We start from the raw sequence: 14272 nt of genomic DNA, 5'->3' as shown, positions 1-14272 counted from the left end.
AGATTCCTGCCGTTCCTTCCTCCCAGCCTATCAACGCATTACGCATCAATCCACCCAACGACCTCTTTGCCTTCCTTTTTGAGGACTGGCAACTTTTCCAGCTGTGTTGGTCAAGTCTTGAGTAAGGCAAATCATTCTTTGGCAGGGTTAGGCGGAGGGAGGGGGGGGTTGCTGCCACGGTTGCATAGCCGCACCTGAACAGAGTTGATCTGCTTGAATCCACCTTGTGACCCAAAGACACTCATCTAGTTTTCACCAAGGCGTTGAGAAATAAGCCATTTATATTACAGGCATTAAAAAGGTAGCGTCCCAACCACGAGGATAAATAAATAGTCAAACATACTCATGCTTTCCCCCCACCTCCAAAAAAACGTAAGACACGTACAGATTTCTTTCGACAATACCACACCCACCTCTTCCGATCTCTATTAAAACATGTCAGCAAAGAAAAGCCATTTGGGATGTAATTATTTTTTTAAACAATCCCTTGTGCGATTCAGGCGCAGAAGTAGAGACAAGCGCTCCGTTCGGTGATCTCCCTGACCTGCTCTAAAGTCCACAAAACCCCAAATTCCCACCAGTTTCCTTTATGAAATAATTTGGCTGCTGTTGTTTTTTCTCCCCAAAGGCCCAAATTGTAGAAACACGGGCCTTCTGGGAAGGAATCGATGTGCTTTTGTTTTATTTATTTATTAAATTTTTACGCCGCCCATCTTCCTTACAAGGGGACTCTGGGTGGCGTAAAAATTTAAACTCTGAAGAATAAACCTATATTCTTCCGAGGCACAATAGCCGTCTATTTCTGTACAGGCAGTCCTCAGATTGTAACCGAAATTGGGATCGGAAATATAGTCTGAAGTCGCTAATGGTTGTAAGACCGAGGCACCCATGTGTCCAGAAGCAATTTTCCAGCCTTTTTTTTTTTTTTAAGAAGAAGTTATTGTGAACGCAGCAAATTTCTCCGGGCAAAACACATACTCGGCCACTGAGCTACATAATTTATATGCTATAGCTGCCATATAATTTATGACAAACTTCTATTCTAGGGCTCTTTCAAACGTGGCCCTTTTATGACTTGTGGACTTCAACTCCCAGAATTCCTCAGCCAGGCGTGTGCCTGTGGCCGAGGGATCCTGGGAGTTGAAGTCCACAAGTCATAAAATTGGGCCACGTTTGAAGAGCCATGTTCTATTCTGTGGCTTGTCCCCATATCTCCAATTTGGGGCAAGAAAGGCGCCAGTTCTTCAAGAATCAACTTCATCTCATAAAGACATAAATATTCTTCTTCCTTTTGCCTCAGCTGAGGAGACCCAAACCAGTTCAAATACTGGTTTGGGCCTGAGCATTCAAAAGCATCTTCCAGATCAGCCTGGCATCCTTCTAGATGTAAGCTAATCAGAGGCCTCTGAGCAGCTCACAGGCAGAAGAAATTCCACCAGCCTTATTTTATTTATTTATTTTAATTCCATTTATATCCCGCCCTTCTCCGAAGACTCAGGGCGGCTTACAAGCTTAGCAGTCGCCTTCCCTCTGCGCCACTTATTTCTCATCTCCATGCACCCCTCTTTATTAGTCATCGGAAATGAAAGAGGTACAGGCAGTCCCCGACTTACGACCCCACGGTCACGTGAGCAAAATTTGAGTGCTTAGCACCGGCATATTTCTACAACGGGGACATGTGGCCACTATTTGCCACGTTCCCAGCGATCAAAGTCAATGGGGAACTCGGATCTGCCTAATGCTTGATCGCTTAATATTCTTAATGGAATAAGAACTGGAAGGGACCTCGGAGGTCTTCTAGTCCAGCCCCCCTGTTTAAGCAAGAGAACCTATACACCATCTCAGACAAATGACCATCTAGCCTCTTCTTAAAAATCTCCACTGATGGGAGTGCCCACGATTTCTGGAGGCAAAGCTGTTCCACGGGTTAATTGTCCTCACAATCAGGAAGTTTCTCCTTAATTCCAGGTGGCTTCTCTCCTTGATCAGTTTCCAACCATGGTTTCTCGTCCTGCCTTCTGTGTGCCTTGGTGAACAACTTGGCCCCTTCTGCCTTGTGGCAGCCCCTCAGATACTGGAACGCTGCTATCATGTCTCCCCTATTTCTTCTTTTCTTTAGACTGGCCAAACCCAAAGTCCCACAGCCGTTCTTCGTACGTTTTTTAGTCTCCAGGCCTTGGATCATCTTAGTTGCTCTTCTCTGAATTTTTTTCCAAACTCTCAATGTCTTTTTTGTAGCACGGTGACCAAAATTGGCTGTAGTATTCCAGGTGTGCTCTCACTAGGGTTTTAGAAACAACTGATTAACAAATCAAACATTAGATCGTGTGTGGAGTTCAACTCCCAGAATTCCCCAGCCAGCATGGCGGCCGAGGGGATTCTGGGAGTTGAAGTCCAGACATCCTCAAGCAGGCCAAGGTTGCTGGTGTAACAGTTCTGTACTGTAAACGAATGACGGGAAGTCCTTGACGTACGACCACAATTCAGCCCAGAATCTCTGTTGCTAAGTGAGACCTTTTGTTAAGTGACCTTTGCCCCATTTTATCACCTTTCGTGCCACAGTTGTGTGAATTATTGCAATTGTTAAATTAGTAACACGGTTGTTCAGTCAATCCAGCTCCTCAGAAAGTTGCAAAATGGGATCACACGATGCCAGGACTCTGCAAACCGTCATTAATATCTGAGTTGGTTGCCAAGCGTCTGGATTCTGATCATGTGACCACGAGGGTGCCGCAACAATCGTGTGGTAGTTACAAGTCAGGTTTTTTTCAGTGCCGTTGTAACTTCAAACCGTCACTAATTGAGTACCGTGAGTCGAGAGCTCCTGTATATATATGCACCTTGAGGAAGTATGTATTTTTAATAGCAAAGTGGAAAAAAAAATCCGAATTTTCCTTTTTTTCAAAACTTGCTTGTGTCCGGGAGGAGAGGCTGGGGACAGAGCGGAGTATAAAAGGGAAATGTTTCGGCTAAATTCTCCTTTGGGGTTCTTTTTACAGAGACTTTCAGAATTGGGACCTCTTGAGAAATAATTTGGAACAATTCTTCTTAGGGAAGTTGCCGTATTGCAGGAGGTCAGACCCACAGTTCAGGATCTTTTAGCAGCCTTACTAGACGGAGTTGGGTGGGTGGGGGTGTACAGTCAGACTTTTACAATGGGGGCAGGTCAACCCCAGCCCACCCAGCATTCCTCAATTAACAACAACCCTTCGGCCAACACAGCGTTCTTTTCTGGCTATCTGGACCCATTTCCAACCAAGCAGCCATCTATCATTTTTATTTCCCAAGAAAGGCGAAGGACCCTTTGGGCCTTAGGCCAGTGCCTGACTCAAAGTCCGTTTTTTTAAAAATTCCATTTATATCCCGCCCTTCTCCGAAGACTCAGGGCGGCTTACAAACTTAGCAGTAGCCTTCATTCTATGTATATGCCTGCTTATTAGGGCTTTCACACACACCCCAAGCAGGCATTATTACAAAGTCAGCTTAATTGCCCCCAACAATCTGGGTCCTCATTTTACCTACCTCGGAAGGATGGAAGGCTGAGTCAACCTTGAGCCTGGTGGGACTCGAACCTGCACTAATTGCAGGCAGCTGGTGATACTTAAGGAGGCATTAGCCCACTGCTCCACCAAGGCTTATTTCCCACTTATTATCAGCTTTAATTAAAATATATTAATTGAATACGGGAGGAATAGAGGGACGATAGGCCCACGGGTGTCTACAAGCTCAATACGAGAACCCCACTGCACGGGCTTTTCCTAACTGCTACCCAATCTTTGAAGCCATTACAGGCCCTTCGCTCAGCTTCTTTTACTCCCACACGATCCAGCACGATCCACCCAAACCCAACTGTACAATTCAGGATTCGCAACCGCGGCCGATCGAGACTCTTCCCCAGTGAAGCTACAGGACGGGGAAGTTTGCCGCTTGTTTTGACAAATCCCCGCAAAGAGAAAACTAAGCCGTCGGGACTTATTTCTGACTAGCTTTCGACAGGCCAGGCTTCTCTTTTTCGATCCACGTCAAGGGAAAGCCTCTGAAACGTTTCAGGGCGCTTTTGTTCCTTTCACAGAACCGGCAGGGTTTCTTGCCCTAAATGCATCCTCTGATGCTTCACAAAGTATGAACTGGTGGTGAAGCTTTTCCCGCAGTAGTTGCACTTGTAGGGCTTCTCCCCCGTGTGCGTCCTCTTGTGAAGCACCAGATGGGCTTTGCAACTGAAGCCTTTCCCGCAGGCCGTGCAGGCGTACGGCTTCTCCCCCGTGTGCGTCCTCTCGTGGTAGAGGAGGGCCGAGCGCTGCCGGAAGCTCTTCTCACAGGTGGAACACTTGTACGGCCGCTCCCCGGTGTGGATCCACTTGTGTTTCACCAGATCCGAACTCCGGTGGAAGCTCCCTCCGCAATCGGAGCACTTGTACGGCTTCTCTCCCGTGTGGATCCGCTCGTGTTTCACCAGGTCCGACCTCTGGTGGAAGCTCCTCCCGCAGTAGGAGCAAGTGTGGGGCTTGACGCCCGTGTGGAACCGCTCGTGGACGATCAGCTTGGACCGCTGGCTGAAGCACTTCTCGCAGGTGGTGCACTTGAAGGGCTTCTCCCCCGTGTGGATCCGCTCGTGGCGGGAGACGTCGGAGCTGCGGTTGAAGCTCTTGCCGCAGAAGGAGCACTTGTATGGCCAGTCGCCGGTGTGCAGCCGCTCGTGAGCGATGAGCTTGGCAACCTGGCAGAAGCTCTTCTCGCACACGGAGCATTTGTAGGGATTCGCACCCAGGGGAAACCCTTCTGGGTCGAGCAGACCGGAGATAGGATTAAAAGTTCCCCCACAGTTTGAACACAGGGACTGTTTCGCTACAGACGCGTTCCCCTCCGTTCCCCTGGGGCCGTTCTCCTGCGGGCCTTGAGGATTTTTCTGGGCTTCTCCCGCTTCTCCAAGTCCACCCGTCCCTTCCCGCCTTTCCATGGACAACGAGCCGTGGGGCTCCATTCCCACGGCGTGGTTCCACTCGTCGTCTTTTCTCATTTCACCCGCCTGCCCATCGTCTGCCGGAAGAAAGAGAAAACACGGTAAAATTCGTTCTCAAAGGAAGAGTGCAAACTCGGGACACTCAACTTTGGGGGAAAAAGCGCAAAGAGGAGCAACTAAGATGATCAAAGGCCTGGAGACTAAAACATATGAAGACCGGTTGCCGGATTTGGGTAGGGCCAATCTAAAGAAAAGAAGGACTAGCGGTGACATGGTAGCGGTATTCCAGTATCTGAGGGGCTGCCACAAAGAGGAGTGGGGTGTGAATTTATTTTCCGAAGCACCAGAAGGCAGGGCGAGAAACAACGGATGGAAACTAATCAGGGTCAGAAGCAACCTGGAACTAAGGAGAAAATTCCTGACAGTGAGGACAATTAACTAGTGGAATAGCTTTCCTTCTGAAGTTGTGGGTGCTTCATCACTGGAGGCTTTTAAGAAGAGACTGGACAGCCACTTGACTGAAATGGTATAGGGCAGGGGTAGGCAACCTTGGCTCTTTTATGACTCGTGGACTTCAACTCCCAGAATTCCTGAGCCAGCCATGCTGAGGGGAAAGGGAGAGGTTTCCAAGCTGAGCAGTGCTAGCTGAGGAATTCTGGGAGTTGAAGTCCACGGGTCATGAAAGAGCCAAGGTTCCCTACCCCTGGCCTAGGCTGCTTTATGACTCATGGACTTCAACTCCCAGAATTCCTAAGCCAGCCATGCTGAGGGGAAAGGGAGAGAGCCTTGGTGGAGCAGTGGGCTAATGCCTCCTTAAGTAACACCAGCTGCCTGCAATTAGTGCAGGTTCGCATCCCACCAGGCTCAAGGTTGACTCAGCCTTCCATCCTTCCCAGGTAGGTAAAATGAGGACCCAGATTGTTGGGGGCAATTAAGCTGACTTTGTAATAATGCCGCTTGGAGTGTGTGTGAAAGCCCTAACAAGCAGGCATATACACAGAATGAAGGCTACTGCTAAGCTTGTAAGCCGCCCTGAGTCTTCGGAGAAGGGCGGGATATAAATGGAATTAAAAATAAATAAAAATAAAAATGAAAAGGTTTCCAAGCTGAGCAGTGCTAGCTGAGGAATTCTGGGAGTTGAAGTCCACGGGTCATGAAAGAGCCAAGGTGGCCTACCCCTGGCCTAGGCCGCTTTATGACTCGTGGACTTCAACTCCCAGAATTCCTAAGCCAGCCATGCTGAGGGGAAAGGGAGAGGTTTCCAAGCTGAGCAGTGCTAGCTGAGGAATTCTGGGAGTTGAAGCCCACGGGTCATGAAAGAGCCAAGGTGGCCTACCCCTGGTATAGGGTCTTCTGCTTGAGCAAGGGGTTGGACTAGAAGACCTCCAAGGTCCCTTCCAGCTCTATTCCGATTCACTGATTCTGACTGTCTAGAACTACAAGAGAGGAAAATGCTGAATTTTGGGAGAACGTTGCTTACAGTTTTTTGCTACTGTTTTCCAGTATCAGTAGGTGGGGGTTATATTTCTGGCTTTTTGCAAAAAAAAAAAAAGGTCTTTTTTTCCTCAGTCTTATTTCAACCTACTACAGTAACTTTTTTTTTTCAGACCGATGTCCTGTTACCGCTCCTTTGGCCAATATTTTTACAATATCTTCCTCGCTTTGTTTAATTTATTGAAACGGACAAATGCATTTAGCGAGAAAGAAAATTTGTAGATGGGGGGAAAAAAAGTTAACAGAAGAATCTTTTCTACTGTTAACGGTACATTTTTAAAATAAATGAACAATAACTGTTAAGCAAGTCTAGTCTGTGAGCTCCACAAGGTTGCCCAGACCAGAACAATCAACTCCACAGGAAAATTTGGAGCCTTGGTGGAGCAGTGGGCTAATGCCTCCTTAAGTAACACCAGCTGCCTGCAATTAGTGCAGGTTCGCATCCCACCAGGCTCAAGGTGGACTCAGCCTTCCATCCTTCCGAGGTAGGTAAAATGAGGACCCAGATTGTTGGGGGCAATAAGCTGACTTTGTAAAAATGCCGCTTGGGAGGGAGGGCGAAAGCCCTAATAATTTAATTTAATTTAATTTAATAATTTAATTTGTATACCGCCCTTCTCCCGAAGGACTCAGGGCGGTGAACAGGGCAATACATAATAAAAAACAGGATACAAAAATTAAAAAGTGATTAAACAACTATGCCCGTAGTAATTGATACATATTAAAAGTTAAAACTAATTATATAAAAAAAGCAGGCATATACATAGAATGAAGGCTATTGCTAAGCACGTTGGTTTGTGCTTAAATTGTAAGCCGCCCTGAGTCTTCGGAGAAGGGCGGGATATAAATGGGATTAAAAAAATAAATAAAAAAAAATAGTGTTTCTCAATCTTGGCAACTTTACGAGGTAATGGACCTCAACGTCCAGGAATTTCCCAGCCAGGTATCCAGCCAGGCTGGATAATTTGGGGACTTGAAGTCCAGACATCTTAAAGTTGCACAAGGTTGAGGAAAAAACTGATTTAATTGGTAGTAAGAACTGCTTACCTTGAGAAAGTGCATCTTCGTTGACCTCCTGCTTCACTGGCCTGCTAAGAAGCCTTTCAGGTGATACTTGATCAGAGTCAGGAAAATTCACGGTCACGACGTGAAACATGCCTGGGCCCTAAAAATAAGCAAATATTTGGAATTGCTCAAGATGGAGAGCTATCGGAGGATTAGGAAAGCCAGGATACCTACCTACATGCCTTCCTTCTTTCTTTCCTTCCCTCTTTCCTTCCTTCTTTCCTTTCCGCCCTCTCCCTCTCCTTCCTTTTTCCTTCCTTCCTTTTCTTTCTTTTTCTTTCTTTCATCTTCCTTTCTTCCTCCTCCCTCCCTCCCTCCCTCCCTCCCTCCCTCCCTTCTTTCTTTTTCTTTCTTTCTTTCTTTCTTTCTTTCTTTCTTTCTTTCTTTCTTTCTTTCTCTTTCTTTCTTTCTCTCTCTCTCTCTCTCTCTTTCTCTTTCTCTCTCTCTCTCTCTCTCTCTCTCTCTCTTTCTTTCTTCTATTTCTTAACAGCCCATCTGCCTCAGAGAAGGTTTCTGGGCAGTGTTCAATGTCATCAATACAATTAACATTAAAACTAGAATTAATTTAAGATGAAGAGTTTCAAAACGATAAAACAACAAATTGTAAAATTTCAAAATTCCATGTTGCCTTCAGCTGGGTCCCTTCAGGATAGTGGCAGCTCTCAAAGATGGCCAAAATTGCCCTAGTTACACAGGGGTAGGCAACCCTGGCTCTTTGATGACTCATGGACTTCAACTCCCAGAATTCCTCAGCCAGCCATGCTGAGGGGAAAGAGGGGTTTCCAAGCTGAGCCATGCTGGCTCAGGAATTCTGGGAGTTGAAGTCCACGAGTCATCAAAGAGACAAGGTGGCCTACCCCTGGCTTAGGCCGCTTCATGACTCGTGGACTTCAACTCCCAGAATTCCTGAGCCAGCCACGCTGAGGGGAAAGGGAGAGGTTTCCAAGGTGAGCCATGCTGGCTCAGGAATTCTGGGAGTTGAAGTCCATGAGTCATCAAAGAGCCAGGGTTGCCTACCCCTGCCCTAGTAATACCCATCATGGCACCCAAAAGCCCGTCCCTCTGGGCCATATGGGGCAAATTAAAGGACAGCTTCTGGAAGGATCTGGAAGGCTGGTGGCCCACCTGAGGTCCTAAAGAGGATTTCAGGCTCTCACCTTCTGCTCCTGCCTCCCCTCCTCTGGGTGCCTCACCAGGAAGTCCTCCGCCAGGGCCACGGCCTGGGCACACGTGTGGGGGTGGCACTCCCGAACCCAACACTCCATGGCCCGGGGCAGGACGGCCAGGAACTGCTCCAGGGTCACCAGCTCCAGGATCTGCTCCTTGGAGTATCTCTCCGGCTTCAGCCATTGGTGGCAAAGCTCCCGGAGATGACTGCAAAGCTCTCGGGGGCCCTCCGCTTCTTGGTAGAGGAACTGCCTGAAGCGCTGGCAGGGGGGCTCCTGGTTCTCCACCTCCTCCTTAACTTCCCACCTTTCCTGGTCAGCCAGCTGCGTCGTTCCCACAAAACCTGGCAGCCCATGTTGGAAAAACGCCCCTCCCGAGGGCCGCTGGCTGCTGGTGCCCGCCAATTCCAGAGGGGCCATGGGTGCCTTGGTGTCCCCCCACGGGGCAGCGACTGGCAGCGGTCTGGACCCCCATCCTGGGCACGGGGACTGCATGCCGCCCAGGAACTCCTGCCACTGGGCCTCCCAGTGCAGGGACGAGAGACAACCGTCTTCCGGCTCCTGCTTAATGCGTGGAAGAGTTCTCCACCTCAGATCCTGGTGGTCGGAGCCCACCGGGGCCACGCTTTCCCTTGGCCCATCCAGGTCTAATGCTGGCTTCAGGTCTGCCGGAGATCCCGAGGCCTCCATTTTCATCGTTGGGATCAACGGCAGATAAGATTCGCTTCTATCCAGGGTGGCAGACGGCGAAGAAACTCGCAACGGTGGCTTTGAGGACTCTTGTCACATGACTGCGAAATACAAGTCTCTGGGTTTTTAAAAACACCTCAGGATTTTTTTTTTTTTTTTCTGGGGAAAAAAGCCCTTTGCTCCAGATCTGGGGTGCTCAATATTCTCCCGGAAAGCACAAAGCACTATAAAAGAAACACACAAAGATTAAAAAGTCATCTCTTGGAGAAACATGGGCTGTGAAGTTTACCCGGGGGGGGGGATGGACGTTGGCATAAAATAGACATCAGGGCACCCCTGACTTTAACAATGGGTAGTCCTCGACTTACGACCAAAACTGAGCCCAGAATTTCTGTCGCTAAGTGAGGCTGTTGCTAAGTGAGTTCTGTCCCATTTTACGACCTTTCTTGCAACAGTTGTTGAGCAAATCACTGCAGTTGTTAAGTAAATCGGTCATTAAACGAATCTGGCTTCCCCCATTGACTTTGCTTGTTGGAAGTTGGCTGGCTTGGGAAGGTTAAAAATGGTGATCACATGACCCCAGGAAAGTGCGACTCTCCTAAATACCAAATTTTGATCATGTGACCATGGCGATGCTGAAACGGCCGTTAAGTGTAAAAACCGGTCATAAGTCAGATAGATAGATAAGTTATTTTGTTTTACTGTGGGCACACTGGCACGCATTAAAAATGAAGTTCTGTTGCCTGCTCTCAAAATTGTACACATGCATAACATACATATAAACATGCTATATACATACATATATGTATATACCTACCCCCTTACATATAAATACATATAAATATTAATCACTGTCCACCTTGAATACATAGCGGAAAGAGGAAGCTTGAGAGTTCACCAGATTGACACTAAATAAGTCACTTATTTCTGTGCCATTCTAACAATCACTAAAGAAATGGGTGTAAAGTTAAGGGCTGCTGTATTTTTTAGACCCATTTAATTAGCAAATGGAAGAAATGGAGGTAGTGAGAGATTTTATTTTCCTGGGCTCCAAGATCACCGCAGACGGGGACTTCAGCCAAGAAATTAAAAGACGCTTGCTCCTGAGGACGAAAGCCATGGCAAATCTAGACAGCACACTAAAAATCAGAGACATCACCCTGTCAACAAAAGTGCGTATAGTCAAGGCTATGATCTTCCCAGTTGCAATGTATGGCAGTGAAAGTTGGACCATAAGAAAGGCTGAGCGCCAAAGAATTGAGGCCTTTGAACTCTGGTGCTGGAGAAGACTCCTGCGAGTCCCTTGGACTGCAAGGCGATCAAACCGGTCAGTCCTACAGGAGATCATCCCTGACTGCTCTTTAGAAGGCCAGATCCTGAAGCTAAAACTCAAATACTTTGGCCACCTAATGAGAAGGAAGGACTCACTGGAGAAGAGCCTAATGCTGGGAAAGGTTGAGGGCAAGAGAAGAAGGGGACGACAGAGAATGAGGTGGCTGGATGGAGTCACTGAAGCAGTAGGCATGAGCTTAAAGGGACTCCAGAAGATGGTAGAGGACAGGAAGGCCTGGAGCAGGTGTAGGCAACCGTGGCTCTTTTATGACTCGTGGACTTCAACTCCCAGAATTCCTGAGCCAGCATGGCTCAGCATGAAAACCTCTCCCTTTCCCCTCAGCATGGCTGGCTCAGGAATTCTGGGAGTTGAAGTCCACGAGGCATAAAAGAGCCAAGGTTGCTTACCCCTGGCCAGGAGGAACGTTGTCCACGGGGTCGCGATGGGTCGGACACGACTTCGCAACTAACAACAACAACGGATATTAATATTAAGGATATGTATGCAGCCTCCCAAGGATGTGTGATCGCCATTTGCTATCTTCCCATCTAGCTTCTGACAAGCAAATTCAATGGGAAACTGGATCTGTTTTACAACTGAATGATTCACTTAAGAACCTTAACAATTGACTTAACAACTGTGACAAAAAAGGTCATAAAATCAGGAACAACTCCCTCAATAACCATCTTGCTGAGCAACAAAAATTCTAGTCTCAATTGTCATCATAAATTGAGGACTTCCTGTAATATTCAGATATTGGTGTTTAATTCTCTCTCTATAGGCCGATCAACACACACATGCCCATATTATGTCCTTAATCTTTCTGACTGTACTTCGAGAAGTCGCCATTCTGTGTGTTTCCATTAACCCTCCTAATAAAAGAAATAAATCGTTCCATATTTAATAACTGCAGGCTTCTATGCTGGGTTTTCATAGCCACTAAGGAAATAGCTTTACATAGAGCCCCTGGGTGACTTTTTTTTATTCATTCAGCAGCATTAATAGAGGCTACAGAATCAAGATCACATGAAATATTAGTACCGCTTTACAAAGCCTTAGTAAGGCCACACTTGGAATACTGCATCCAGTTTTGGTCACCGTATTATAAAAAAGATGTTGAGATTCTGAAAAGGGTGCAGAGAAGAGCAACAACGGTGATTAGGGGGCTGGAGGCTAGAACATATAAAGAAGGGTTGTTGGAATAGTGGGTTAGGATGCTGAGCTTGACGATCAGATGGTCGGCAGTTTGGCGGGTTGAATCCCGAGTGCCGCGTAACAGAGTGAGCGCCTGTTACTCGTCCCAGCTTCTGCCATCCTAGCAGTTCGAAAGCACGTAAAAATGCAAGTAGAAAAATAGGGACCACTACAGTGGGAAGGTAACAGCGTTCCGTGCGCCTTTGGCGTCTAGTCATGCTGGCCACATGACCACGGAGACGTCCTCGGACAAGCGCTGGCTCTTCGGCTTTGAAACAGAGATGAGCACCGGCCCCTAGAGTCGGAAACGACTAGCACACATGTGCGGGGGAACCTTTACCTTTACCTTTTTAGTCTGGTGAAAAGAAGAACTTAGGGTGACACGATAGCAATATTTGAGGGGCTGTCACAAAGACCAAGGGGTAAAACTATTTTCCAAAGCACCAGAAGGCTGGACAAGAAGCAATGGATGGAAACTAAGCAAGGAGAGAAGCAAGCTGGAATTAAGAAGAAACTTCCTGACGGTGAGCACAATCAATCAGTGGAACGGTTTGCCTTCAGAAGTTACGGGTGCTCCACCACAATCAAGAAGAGACCGGACAGCCATTTGTCTGGAATGGTATAAGATCTCCTGCTCAAGCAGGGGGTTGGACTAGATGACCTCCCAGGTCCCTTCCGTTATTCTATGTTCTATTCTATGTTCTAAATGGGAAGAAAAAACCCCCTGCCAATTAGTTGGTCATCCTTGCATTATTGAAGGCTCCAGGAGGAAAAATACAAGCAGTCCTCCATTTAGAACCACAATGGAGCTGAAAATTTCCGTGGCGGCTGAGGCAAAGAGGAAATCCCGGAACCAGCGAAATCTGGGGCTGGACAGGGGACAGATTGTATCTACCCTCAATGTGGAAGTGACTGCCACTCTCAAATTGGCCTTTTTAGCCACAGCAGATGCTGCTTTCCAGAGCACGATACCATAGTTCAGGAGTAGGCAACCTCGGCTCTTTTATGACTCGTGGACTTCAACTCCCAGAATTCCTGAGCCAGCCATGCTGAGGGGAAAGGGAGAGGTTTGCAAGCTGAGCCACGCTGGCTCAGCAATTCTGGGAGTTGAAGTCCACGAGTCATAAAAGAGCCAAGGTGGCCTACCCCTGCTCTAGGCCGCTTTATGACTCGTGGACTTCAACTCCCAGAATTCCTCAGCCAGCCATGCTGAGGGGAAAGGGAGAGGTTTGCAAGCTGAGCCATGCTGGCTCAGGAATTCTGGGAGTTGAAGTCCACGAGTCATAAAAGAGCCAAGGTGGCCTACCCCTGCTCTAGGCCGCTTTATGACTCGTGGACTTCAGCTCCCAGAATTCCTGAGCCAGCCATGCTGAGGGGAAAGGGAGAGGTTTGCAAGCTGAGCCATGCTGGCTCAGGAATTCTGGGAGTTGAAGTTCACGAGTCATAAAAGAGCCGAGGTGGCCTACCCCTGGCCTAGGCCGCTTTATGACTCGTGGACTTCAACTTCCAGAATTCCTGAGCCAGCCATGCTGAGGGGAAAGGGAGAGGTTTGCAAGCTGAGCCAAGCTGGCTCAGGAATTCTGGGAGTTGAAGTCCACGAGTCATCAAAGAGCCGAGGCTGCCTACCCCTGCCATAGTCTCTCCAGACTGAAGGATGCCAGTGATGAATGGAGCTGAAAATTTCCGTGGCTAAACAAGACAGTTGTTAAAGTGAGTTTGGCCCTGCCTAATGACCTTTTCTGCCGCAACCGTTAAGTGAGTCACTGCAGTTGCTAAGTGAAACACAGTCGTTCTAAGTGAAACACAGTCGTTAAGGGAATCCAGCTTCTCCCATGGACTCTGTCAGAAGGTCGTGATCACACGACCTCCGGAAACACTGCCACCCGTCATAAATACGTTGCCAGGCTCCGAACATTTTGCACACGTGACTATGGGGTGGAGGGTGGTGGAAATGCTGCAACGGTCATTAAGCGTGAAAAACGGTCATCAGCCACTTTTTTTCCCAGTGACACTGAAACTTTGGTCGCTAAACGAGCGGTTGTAAGCCGAGGACTACCTGCACAGAAAAGGAGAAAGCATCTCGTCCTATTTGGCTTGGGTCCGGATTATCTAAGGCAGGGGTAGGCAACCTCGGCTCTTTTATGACTCATGGACTTCAACTCCCAGAATTCCTGAGCCAGCCATGCTGAGGGGAAAGGGAGAGGTTTGCAAGCTGAGCCAAGCTGGCTCAGGAATTCTGGGAGTTGAAGTCCACGAGTCATAAAAGAGCCAAGGTGGCCTACCCCTGCTCTAGGCCGCTTTATGACTCGTGGACTTCAACTCCCAGAATTCCTCAGCCAGCCATGCTGAGGGGAAAGGGAGAGGTTTGCA

General features: G+C 47.9%; 1 protein-coding gene across 2 annotated transcripts in view; it reads right to left on the bottom strand.

Annotated features, from left to right (window-relative positions):
- Positions 1–3530: 3530 nt before the first annotated feature.
- LOC310636505 (uncharacterized protein) overlaps positions 3531–14272 on the bottom strand; it is a 12550-nt gene continuing 1808 nt past the window's right edge. The window contains exons 2-4 of one of the 2 annotated variants that reach the window (XM_083356419.1): positions 8677–9599; positions 7502–7619; positions 3531–5037 (exon numbers count right to left, since the gene is read on the bottom strand). In XM_083356419.1, the coding sequence (XP_083212545.1) occupies positions 4067–5037; positions 7502–7619; positions 8677–9381 (1794 nt within the window). In that variant the 5' untranslated portion in view covers positions 9382–9599 and the 3' untranslated portion in view covers positions 3531–4066. Of the gene's footprint in view, positions 5038–7501; positions 7620–8676; positions 9713–14272 lie in introns of those variants that run through there. The other variant, XM_083356420.1, reaches the window with a different exon arrangement.

Source organism: Vipera ursinii, assembly GCF_947247035.1.
Source record: "Vipera ursinii genome assembly, chromosome: 2".
Taxonomy (NCBI): domain Eukaryota; kingdom Metazoa; phylum Chordata; class Lepidosauria; order Squamata; family Viperidae; genus Vipera; species Vipera ursinii.
This window is presented reverse-complemented; position numbering and strand designations above follow the sequence as displayed.